Below are 11789 nucleotides of genomic sequence, written 5' to 3'. Positions count from 1 at the left end.
ACTAGATAAGTATTCAACATAAATTATCAAGTAATGCAAAGCAGATAGGCCCAGTTATATTTAAGGTAGCTAATGTGTAACAGTTTATATAAGTGAATTAATACATAAAGGCCAATATTAAAAATCATTTTAACCTATAAATTACCTTTCTACGGAATAAAACAATACTTCAGCGCCTCCATCGTCTTGTGGTTCAACCCAAGCAAGCTCACAAGTTGTACTTGTAACGTTCTTTGTCATCAAATCCATGGGCTGCCCTGGTTGGTCAAGCACAGTCACGTGACACCAGCCAGATATGGTTTCGACTTTGTTTTCTAATGTAAGTGTGTAACGACCACCGTCTTCACGAGTTGAAGCAGGGATAAATACAATAGAGTTGCCATCGTCCATCGATAACTAAAATTAAAAAGTAAATTTTTAATATCTTTACCCAAATAAAACATATTCTTTATTTAACTGGTGTTAAAAAAGTTTTCTGAATATTTTTAGCAGAAATAAACATAACTTGGCAATACATACCTTGACGTAATCTTTTAGTGGCAAATCGTCACGAGTCCAGGTCACAACCGGGACTGGATAACCGGAGACCGGAACCCGGAGTCGAAGTTTTTCTCCAGCCACTAATGTGACGTCACCAGTAATCATAGACATAGTTGGAGCCCCTAATAAAAAAGGTAAGCGTTTTAATTTTAAATGTCATATCTAGGGTTATTGTAAGCCAAAATTATTGTAATATATTGGTTATAACTTACGGTCAGGTTCTTTAGCAATAATGGTGTCAGTAACTTGACTTGACTCGCTTGTTCCTGCTTCGTTCATTGCAAATACTCGGAAAATATAACCTCGTTCTTCCCGTAACCCAGTCACCTAAACAGAAAGTAATTTTTTGTTGGTAAAGGCCACAGTTAGTAGTGGAATTTTAAAGTACAGAAAAATAACAACTTTTGAAAAAATTTTAAGGCACTTTATAGACTCTTCATAGAATAAATTTTAAGGAATTTTAAATAAATTTGTGGTAATTTCAAACCTGTCCTTCTGGCTTAGTAAACGGTGTAGCATTACATCTCGTCCAATCACTTCCACCTTCCAAGCAACGTTCAATATAATATCCACTGATCTCCGACCCACCATTAGATTCTGGTGTGTTCCATGCAAAGTTGGCTTGAGTTGACCCGCATTTGGTTAGGCGAAGATTAGAAGGTGAAGTTGGTGGCCCTGTATAAAGTCAGAAATAAATTGTAACCATATCAGCATTGGCAGATATTGTAAAATCTGTTAAAAAATAAAAAAATCTTTGTATTAAAATGTAAAGAGGTTTAAACTTACGAATAGGATCTCTAACGAATACAATCTCAGTCGGCTCGCTAGGATTACCAAGTCCTGCCTCGTTTTCTGCCAAAACTCGGAATTGACATTCCGTGTTCTCTACAACTTCGGTAACCTAAAAACAAGATGTATAAAGAAATGGGTAACAACTTTAACTTATATTTAAAAATTGATTTTTTATATTTAAAGTGTTTACCTTGAATGTCGTTAGATTTCCTTCAACTTTGCCCACTTTAGTCCATTTTTGGAGTAACTTCTCACGTTTCTCTATGACGTAACAACTAATCGGCACCCCGCCATCAAACACCGGCTCCCTCCATGTCAAAGTGACGTCACTGCGAGTGACGTCATCGATCTTAAGCGAGCGAGGGGCGTCGGGGACTTTGAACATTGAGATGGCAGCAATAGGTTCGGATTGAGTCCAGCCGCTTGAGCCAACTTCAGTGAAAGCTTGAACTCGGAACTCGTACGAACCACCTTCCTTCAACTCAGTAACGGTGTAACCTTCAGAGGTCAAATCCTAAACAAGAAACAAAATTTAAAATTTTTCCTGAATATTTAACATTTTTAAAGGTTTATTATTATACTTCAATTAACAGCAAGTGTACTTAATTTAGTTTAATATCTACAAAAGCTTAATATTACCGTTGAAATTGGTTGCCAAGCATTTCTTCTTAACTCTCGCTTCTCCAGAACATATCCAAGTATTTTACTGCCTCCATTATTTTCGGGTTTAACCCATTGTAAGGTAATACTTCCCTTGCTTGTACCAGCTGATTTAAGTCCAATAGGAGCTCCGGGAGGCTTAAGAACTGGCTTACATAGAACGGTTTCAGATGCATCGCCAGGTTCTGAGTTGCCGGCTTTGTTAACAGCAATAACTCTGTCAAGAATATAACTTGTGTTAATATATATAGTATATTAGGCTCACGATAGTTCACCCACAATGTGTATTAATTTGTTAACGTTTTAAATTACTATAAACCGTAACTTTACCTGAAAGAATATTCGTAAGCGTTTGGCACTAAATCTATGACCACGTGCTCAACATCCGGAACATTGAGCTCCCAGGAGACAAAGTCTTCTGTCCAGTCCTCTTTTCCTGCGTCCCTCTTCCTTAGCTGGATAATGTAGTGCGTCACTTTGCTTCCTCCGTCGCATTCTGGAGTCCTCCAGCGCAAGCGACATGTGCTTTTTGTGATTTCCATGACGTTTGGTTTCCCAGGTTTGCTCGTTGGTTTAACTGGATCTCTAGCCACGTGACCTTCGCTTGCTTCACTGGCTTCACTGCATCCAGCTAAGTTCTCAGTAATTACTCTGCAAAATAACAAATTTTTCGTGTTACATATAACCGCAGAGGCCAACTTAATTAAAGTATATTTACCCAATAGGTATTTCATGTGTTAAAAGACAGTATTTTAAGTGTAAAAAAGTATTTTTAATGTAAAAAAGTAGTATTTTAAATGCAAAAAAAAGTATTTGAAATGTTAAAAATTGAGTATTTTAAATGTAAAAAAAGGTAATTTAAATGTAAAAATTTAAGTATTTTGAATGTCTAAAACCCAATTAAGATTAAACTTGCCTGAAAACGTAATTCCTATCCTTAGCCAGGTCTGTAACTCTATAAGAATGAACATTTGCGTCCATTGGTTTCTTGTTAATTTTCACCCAGCTGTTACTTCCCTTGGAAGCCATTTCAAGATAATATCCCGAAATTGCTCCACCTCCGTTGGATTTCGGCTCTTTCCACGTCACTGTCATTGCGTCACAGATAACGTCATGAACCTCGGGGGCGTTTGGAGCGTCTGGTGTAGTGAATGGGTATTTTGCCACGATTTTGCAACTGGTTTGGGGCTCGCCAGTACCAATTTGGTTTTCAGCAGTAACCTAGTAATAACAAAATAACATTAGTGTATAAACGCATATATTTTAACAATAAAAACCTTACAAACATTGTAACTTGTTAGTTTAAAGGCCAACCTGAAATTCGTATTCTTTTCCTTCGATTAACTTTTTAACTTGATATTTCATAGCATCGGGTTTAACAGTTCCAGTCAGCTTTGTCCAAACACTTCGCGTCGTTTCGCGTTGTTCAACAATGTATCGAATTATACCAGTACCACCATCGTCCTTTGGTGGGCACCACGTCACAATACAGGAGTTCTTTGTAATGTCTTCGACGTCTAAATTGTAAATTAATAATAATAATAATGTATAAAGCAACCAAACAAATTGCTGCCTTAGTATAACAGGACAAATAATTAAAAAGAATGTTCGTTATACTTACCAACTGAGACCGGTTTTCCAGGTCTATCCATAATTTTTACCGAGCAATTAATCGATGCTTTTCCATGCTGGTTTTGTGCAAACACAGTGTAATCACCAGCATCCTCGCGTTTTGCCTGAAAAAATCAACACAATTTAAATCCAAAAAGCTTAAAATTGTTTAAGTTTTAAAATATGGCAATTTTTCTTACCATTAAAACTCGAAGAGTTGAAACGTTCTCGACTAGATCAATGGTTGTTCGTTGATCCGGAAATAAGATGACGTCACCTCGAGTCCACCTAGCGGTTGGAAACGGTTTCCCGGCAACGGTGGCAGGAATTTCGATCATAGCACCGGCTTTTACTGAAACACCGTTTATGACGTCATTGCCGAGTACAACAGTTGGAGCAGCTAAAAAAATTTTAAATTTAATTAAAATATTCCATATTATTAAATTTTAAAGTCTTTAAAATAATTCTGTTGTAGCATACCTTCGTCTGATTCAATCAAGATTGGTTCCGTTGGTTCGCATGGCTCACCCGGACCCAAGTGGTTAACAGCCTTGACTCTAAAGCACCACTTGGTGTCAGTAGGAAGGTGACGAACTGTGTATCTTAGCTCCTTATGTGGTGTAACGTTATCAGCCACAAAGCGAGCATGCTCTTCTGCTTCAGGTCGTTTTTCAATGATGTAACCTTAAGGAAAAAATAGGTATTTTAAATATAAATATTATTGTTCATAGCATTATAATAAATTGGCAATTTTTGCACTACAATTTAACAAATAGGTTAATGTATTAGCATAAATTTTTACCAGTAATAGCAGCACCGCCATCTGATTCAGGCATCGCCCAACTAATGCACACAGAGTCTCGCTTCACATTCGAAAAATCAAGATTTCTTGGTGGTTGTGGTACGGTAGGTGGGTCCAAAGCGACAATTGGTTCACCAAGTTCAACGTAGGCTCCTTTGCCATGTCTGTTTTGTGCCCGTACTCTAAACTGGTAACTACATCCTTTCTTAAGGTCAACAACGCTGCATTCTTCAGCGCTAGTGGAATCAGCCATCTGTAATAAAAGTGCAAGTCAAATTTATTTATTAAAAAACTCACCAATAAAAAAAAGGTAAAGCTGTATTAATATTGAGTTAAAATTACTTAGTGCCAAAACCTGTTTTAAAAAGGTTATTATTAGTGTTATCGAGCCAATTTGATTGCTTTTATTTAAAATAATCTTATATTCTACCTTCATCCACGCCTTTCGTCCGATTTCGTTTCTTTCCACGATGTAAGTAATAATCTCAGCTCCTCCGTTGTCCTCTGGTACTTCCCAGTGGACATAACAACTTGTCGACGAAATCTCGGAAACTTTAAGATCTCGGACAACACCTGGTTTACCTTGTTAAGGTTAAAAGAAAAGATGAATGAAAGAAAGGAGAAAAAATGACAAGAATTAAAGCTAGAGTCAAATAAGAAGTATAAAGTAAAGTTTAAAAATGTTAACAAAGTAATGAAATGATGTTGAGAAATGTGGATAATATGAGTAAAGTTTGATAAAAATATAAAAAAAATCCTGTAAAAAGAAAACCTGGAAAACAGAACTGGTTACTGCTTAGATTAATTTTAAAACTAAACTTTAATAATCGTAAACACTTACTGTATACAACAAACTTAAAATCACACTCCGTAGTGCCTTGTTCATTCTGCAAAACCAACTTATAAACTCCTAAATCCTCAGCTCTGTTGCTAGGCAACAAAGTAAAGTTACTGAAAGTTGCTCCGCTTTCGATCTTAGCGCGATCATCACCGTTGCTTAAAACGGTTTCGTCTCGGGTTCGAATCCAGGTGACCGAAGGCACCGGAAGTCCCGAAATTGGGACTCGGACTCGGATTGGTTCCGGCTCAATGACAACGATCTCCTTTTTGTCATCAGTGACGTCATAAGATGGGATTTCTTAAAAGATAAAAAATAAATTTTTAATCATTAAGTTAATTATTTATAGTTTTCTTTAAGTTTTATAGTAGGTGTTACATTATTATGTATAATAAAGACACTTACTAGTTTCGTCTTTAGCAACAATATACGGAGTTGCATCGGAGGGCAAGCTTTCTCCTGCCAAGTTGCAACATTTTACTCTAAAAGAGTAAACATGAGCGCTCTCCAAGCCATCAACAACACATTTTAATGCTTCACTTCTTGTGCTGGCGACCCACAGCCCGCTTGAATCTGATTGGTCGTTTTGTTCGATGACGTAGTCGATAATAGGGGAACCACCGTCTTGCAATGGAGCTTCCCAGGTTAGTTCGATGCTTGATTTTGTGACGTTGTCGTATCGCAATTTAAGAGGTTGACTAGTTGGCGCTAGAAGTTAAATTAAAAAATATTGTAACCATTCTTATACAGCTAACTAATGAATAAAATTGCCATAAAGTAGCTTTTAAAATTTTCTAAAAAAATAGATTAAATTTTAAACTTTTTGGATTACCGATTGGATCTTGAATCTTAATAAGTAAAGTTGGTGGAGTCGGTTTTCCCATGCCTGTAGCATTTTCCGCACAAACCCGGAAGTAATATTCCCGACCACTAACCAGTTCTGGCTCAGTAACCTCAGTTTTTAATACGTCTCCTTCCACAACAGCGCAACGGGTCCAGCTGTAAACGGAAAAAATTACTCAAAAATTACAAAGAATTTTTATTTTTAAAATTGTTGTTAAAATTTTATTTAATTTTTAACTTACGTGGTTCTCAGCTTGTCTCTGAGTTCCACGACGTACAACGTAATAGGGGATCCCCCGTCGAAAGAAGGGGCTTTCCAAGAAACAGTCACGTGATCTTTGCGAACGTCAGAAACAGCCAAACTTTGAGGCGATTCGGGAAGTACTAAAATACAAACGGTTTTAATGATTCAAGTGGCATTAGTTTCTTAGAAAACTTAACATATTATTGCACTACCAAACTACTTAAAGAGATATATTGTCCTACTTATAATTGTACTACTTAGAAGCACCTTTATAACATTTATATGATATCGTAAACATTTAATATTTACCGAATTGTGCTTTAGCAAGTACTGGATTGTCAATCTCAGTTGGTTCTGAAAGACCGACTTTGTTTTCACAAGATACCCGGAACATGTAACTATTCCCTTCAATCAATTTCTCGATCTAAACACAAAGTAAAAATAAATAATTTACCAGAAATTGTTAATTACATTAAGGTATCCAAGTTTTATTTACTGATAGTCCAAATAATTTTGATTTTTGTAGTATTTTACCTTGATTTCTGTATCCTGTTCTGCCTCGCAAACTGTTTGCCACATTTTTCGCTTGAGGTCGCGTTTTTCCACGAGAAAGCTGTGGATGGGGGAACCACCGTCTTCTTCCGGTTCTTCCCACACCAAGGTGGCGCTGTTGGCTGTTACTTCCGTGACTGTGAGATTTTGTGGACCTTCTGGCTTGCCTAAAAAATATAAAAAAATTACTAAAAAAATTAACAATAACAAAAAATGTAAACCTTAAATAAATTATATTTTGTTATATTTTCCATAACTTATAAATTTAGCAAACTTACCAATGACTGTAACGTTAACAAATGTGTTGTCTTCGCCATATTTGTTCTTAGCAACTACTTTGTATCTGCCAGCATCAAGTATGTTAGCTCTCTTAAACAATAACTTGGTTGAATTGGTGGTAGATGTCGACATTTCGCTTGGCAGAAAAACTAAAGAATCTTCCTTTTCCTAAAAAAAACAAAAATTTTAAAGTTTTATTGAAAATTTATTGCATCACGTGATTTTTAATTAAATCACGTGACAACTCACCTTGTACCACGTGACCACTGGTCTTGGCATTCCAGTTATAGCGACAGTGACGTCACTTTTAACACCGGCATTGGCTGTGACGTCATCGTTTTCGACGTCGAGCGTTGGTGGAATGGCAACGTCGATGATTGCGGCAGTTTCGACTTTTGTTCCGCTGCATTTGGCTGCGTATCGACCTCTGTCTTGCATTGAGAATTCGGAGATCTCAAGGATGTGAAGTTTTCCCTAAAAGAAACAAAAATTTTAAGTTAATAAATATAAAGAAGATTTAATAGTTGACAAGATACATTTACAAACTAAAATCCAAGTTAAAATCATAAGATATTAATCTTGAACAGAAAAACATGGTGTTTACACCAAATTAATAGTGTTAAAACGACTTGATTACCTTAATAAGCACTTTAGGTAAATGATTCTATATGTAAATCATATATTATTAACTTTAATTACCTGTTCTTCAACTTTCACTGTGTGCCTTCGATCAGTTTTAATCACTTTTGAATCAAAACTCCAAACCACATTCATAAAAGCCTTGTTCAACTTGCAAGTCAACAAACATGTCTTTTCAACTTCAAAGTCATGATCCCAAAGTTTCTTATCGAACCTTAGTGGTGCTTCAGTTACGATTAAACGCCCTTGTATTTCTTTATCGCCACATCGACAAGAGTAAGTTAGCTGAAGTTACAAAAAAAATATTTTTTTAGGCCTAATTTTACTGTAACCAAGCAGAATTGATATTGGCAACATAACTGTTACGTTGCAACTTCATTGTTACGCTACTAAATCTATTGTTACGTTAAATATTAATGAGGACAAATTTTAACTAGTTAAGCACTTGTTTTTTATTTTAATTACTAATTTAATGTTTAATTAATTTAAAATGTTATTTCTTTACCTCGTCTGAGCCTCGCTTGCAATCCAGTATCACTAATGTCCTCTCAAGACCGCTAGCCACAAACTGAATCCTAGCATCCGGAATAATCGGTTTTCCGTCAGCCAGCCATTGTACTTTACCACCTGGTTGGGTAAGCATAACTTTAATTCCGACTCTAGCTCCTTCTTCCACAGTGACGTCATTAATGACATCATCGGCAAGCTGCGCTGGTAGTTCACTGACGAGTAATCGAACTGTAGAGCTAACTTCTGCAACCTATATTAAAATAAGCAAATATTTAGATATAATATCAGATTTTAACTTTTTTAAAGCTAGTTTATATTTGTGTTAGTAAGTTATTTATTACCTTAGCTGTAATCATAGTATGGTCGTCTCTCAAACCGCAGCTAATAAGTTCAAGTTTGTAATCAAAACCATCGCAGGTTGTTTTCACATTGTCTCCTTCGACCATTTCTTTACCATCACGCCACCAAGTGACCTAAACAAATCAAAAATGTTATAAAATCAGTTTTACAATAAATTTTTAAATATTACTTGTTTTATTTTTACCTTTACTCCTGCTTTGTTTGTCTTTGCTGTGTAAATCGCATTCTCTTGATCGTGTACTCTAGCGTCCACTGGCGGCTGCTCAAAAACGATCGGAACAGCTGTCAAAACAGCTGGGTTTGACCTTGCAACGCCTTCGCACGTAGCAATGACGTCACCATTATCTTCTAGTGTGACGTCATGAAAGGTCAACACGTGGGTAAGATCATCATCGCTCTTGGAGGTCGTGACCTTGTTCTTTGACTTCTTGACGTAGTCGGCGTCGATGTTTACACCGTTGAGCGACCACATCACGTGATAACGAGCCTTGCTAATGACGCAACGGATAGAGATGACGTCAGTAACGACGCAGCTTACGTCTTCAGGGTCCATCAAAATACCAGGAGGAATTTCTAAAAAACAATTCAAAAATTAAATTTAAAAAATGTAAAATTTGTGATAATTTACCAATAAAATAAATAGAAAAATTAAAAGGATTTTAATTTACCGTTAACAGTAAGCATTGCTGTTGTAGCAGTTTCTTCGTTTTTAACACGGACAGTAAATTCGCCATTCTCTTCGAGCAGAACTTGAGCAATTTCCAATCTTCGCATGACTCCATCTGCGATAAACTTAAGTCTGTTGCTCTCCTCAACTATCTTGCCGTCCCGCAACCACTCAACCTTAAAGAATAACGATTATGACGTCATAAAATTATTTGTCATGTGATAATAAAAATGTATAACAATTTTTTAAATTTTTTTTATTATTAATTTAAAATTTTGCTTACATCGACGTTTGGTCGCGATAACTTGCATTCCATTGTGACGTCATCACGTTCTGTACACGTGACTGGGGTCAAGGGGTTAACAAACCAAGCTGGTGGGTCAGCGACGTACAGAGTTGCTTCGGATTTTTGATCTCCGAACACACAAGAAACTTGATTTCTAGAAAAAATATTAAAAATATTTAAATCTGCATAAATCAAAATTAATATTTTAAATTTTACTTCATGCATATTCACATATATTTATTTTTTATAATTATTATTTTATTTATTTTTTAAAATTTTTTATTACCTGTCTTCTACTTCACACTTCTTGATAATCAGAATTCGAATTCTGTCGTCTTCCTTGATTTCAAATCGACCTGACGACTTTAATGCAACGTCACCAAGATACCACGTGACTTTCTGGTCACGTGGTGAAACCTTGCAGGTAAATGTAGCGGTTGCGGCATGCTCAACGTCAAAATTTTTAATATTTTCCAAGAATTTTAAAGGCGCTTCTGTAGATTAAAAAAAAAGCAATGTGTTAAAAATAAACAAGATTAAAAAAAAGCAATCTACTGATAGTAATGATAATTATAATTATGCTATTTTAATATAATTTAAACAAAAACAAACTATTTATATAGATAACTTTAGTTAATTTTCCACTTAAATATTTTTTATAAACAGATTTACCTTCAACAACTACATTGGCAGTCGACTTTGCAAATTGAGCAACAGCTTTGTATAAACCAGTATCTTCCATGCAAGACCAAGGCACAGTTAATGTATTAACACCTTTGTCTACAGTAATTGTAATCCTTTTACTCTGAGTAACTGGTTTATCATCTTTGTACCACTTTAGTGTAGTAGCTGGGTCGGAGATTTGGCAAGTAAGACTGAACTCGTCTTTGTTGAATGTTGTGGTGTCGGATAACGGTTTAATAAACTTAATCCCGTCTAAAAAATAAATTAAAACAAGATTAATAAAATAAAAATAGCTAAGATTTAGACTTAGATTTTAATGATAATAATTATATAATTTGTTAAACCTTACTATGCCAAAAAATAAAATGACAAAATAACATACTAAGTTGCCTTAAAACAATATCTAGATTACTATCGTGTATTTAATAACAAAATGTTCTAGTTTAACTTTATTGTTTAAGACTACCTTTGACTTGTAAACTAGCTGTAGACTTTGTCTCTTCGCACACACAAGTATATTTTCCAGCGTCTTTCTTTGTCAAATCTTTAACGATAAGACCTCGGGTCTTGCCTGAACACGTGAGTTCGTATTTTTCACTTGTTTGTATTTCTTTGTTGTCCTTCAGCCATTTTACATCTCCCTTTGCCCTAAGTAAAGAAAAAAATATTTAACTTTAAAGTTGCTTTATATTTATAATACTTGAAAAAATAAAGTGAAACAATTTATAAAAAATAACTAGTTATAAATCTGAATTAACTAATGTTTTTGCTTTATATTTTACCTTTCCAAAGAACATTCCAAGGTAGTTGAAGGTTGTTCTTCAACGGCTACAACATCTTTGATATTTTCAACAATCTTGTTTGGTTTTTCTTTCACTGTTAGATCACAAATGGTCTCCACACCACGTGACCTACATTGGTATTTGCCCTCTTGTGGCAACTATAAAATAATTTAAGTAAAAGATTTAGAAAAATATTCTGTAAAAAATGACAAAATTAAATTAATTAAGAATTCTAAATACCGTGATGTTTTTAATTTCAAGCTGTTGCTTTGGGCCTTCCCTAGACACTATCATGGTCTCAGATGGTTTGATAGGTTTGCCACAAAACAACCATTCGACAACAACTGGTTTACTGGTGTTTATGGTGCATTCTAATTTGGTGCCTTCTCCTTCCTTAACAAGTTTTGCGGAAAGTTCTTTAGTAAATTTAAGCTCAATTTCTGAAAAAAATAAAATATATACTTGTTAATATTACTTAAAACGAGTTATCATTAATGTTTGTTAAAAAATAAACTTAACATAAATCTAAAAAAAAGTAATTTAATATATTTATTTAGAGTTACCTTTGACTGTCAGTTGGCAAGAAGTTTTAGAGTCTACTCCATCACAAGTCCAAGTTGCTGAATCGTTCATTTTAGTAGTTTGGATAGTAAGACGTCTAATCACACCATCACTTTCAATCAAAGTTCTAAATATAAAA

The 11789-nt window shown here is 35.0% G+C and overlaps 1 protein-coding gene across 1 annotated transcript in view; it reads right to left on the bottom strand.

Moving 5' to 3' along the window:
- The window catches only part of LOC145743851 (titin-like), a 151569-nt gene that overhangs the window by 64600 nt on the left and 75180 nt on the right, over window positions 1-11789 (bottom strand). The window contains exons 99-133 of the mRNA XM_082561907.1: window positions 11653-11777; window positions 11330-11529; window positions 11090-11247; window positions 10774-10955; window positions 10296-10559; window positions 9910-10117; window positions 9621-9777; window positions 9339-9513; window positions 8855-9243; window positions 8652-8783; window positions 8306-8560; window positions 7861-8085; window positions 7411-7635; window positions 7161-7329; window positions 6865-7049; window positions 6640-6754; window positions 6329-6470; window positions 6076-6242; window positions 5649-5951; window positions 5247-5543; window positions 4836-4987; window positions 4406-4658; window positions 4084-4287; window positions 3804-4003; window positions 3614-3728; window positions 3307-3509; window positions 2909-3213; window positions 2323-2643; window positions 1972-2209; window positions 1523-1846; window positions 1327-1441; window positions 1028-1215; window positions 753-867; window positions 520-662; window positions 146-396 (exon numbers count right to left, since the gene is read on the bottom strand). Coding sequence (XP_082418033.1) covers window positions 146-396; window positions 520-662; window positions 753-867; window positions 1028-1215; window positions 1327-1441; window positions 1523-1846; window positions 1972-2209; window positions 2323-2643; window positions 2909-3213; window positions 3307-3509; window positions 3614-3728; window positions 3804-4003; window positions 4084-4287; window positions 4406-4658; window positions 4836-4987; window positions 5247-5543; window positions 5649-5951; window positions 6076-6242; window positions 6329-6470; window positions 6640-6754; window positions 6865-7049; window positions 7161-7329; window positions 7411-7635; window positions 7861-8085; window positions 8306-8560; window positions 8652-8783; window positions 8855-9243; window positions 9339-9513; window positions 9621-9777; window positions 9910-10117; window positions 10296-10559; window positions 10774-10955; window positions 11090-11247; window positions 11330-11529; window positions 11653-11777 — 7200 coding nt within the window. The remainder of the gene's footprint in view (window positions 1-145; window positions 397-519; window positions 663-752; window positions 868-1027; window positions 1216-1326; window positions 1442-1522; window positions 1847-1971; window positions 2210-2322; window positions 2644-2908; window positions 3214-3306; window positions 3510-3613; window positions 3729-3803; window positions 4004-4083; window positions 4288-4405; window positions 4659-4835; window positions 4988-5246; window positions 5544-5648; window positions 5952-6075; window positions 6243-6328; window positions 6471-6639; window positions 6755-6864; window positions 7050-7160; window positions 7330-7410; window positions 7636-7860; window positions 8086-8305; window positions 8561-8651; window positions 8784-8854; window positions 9244-9338; window positions 9514-9620; window positions 9778-9909; window positions 10118-10295; window positions 10560-10773; window positions 10956-11089; window positions 11248-11329; window positions 11530-11652; window positions 11778-11789) is intronic.

Source organism: Corella eumyota, chromosome 2 (assembly GCF_963082875.1).
Source record: "Corella eumyota chromosome 2, kaCorEumy4.1, whole genome shotgun sequence".
Lineage (NCBI taxonomy): Eukaryota > Metazoa > Chordata > Ascidiacea > Phlebobranchia > Corellidae > Corella > Corella eumyota.
This window is presented reverse-complemented; position numbering and strand designations above follow the sequence as displayed.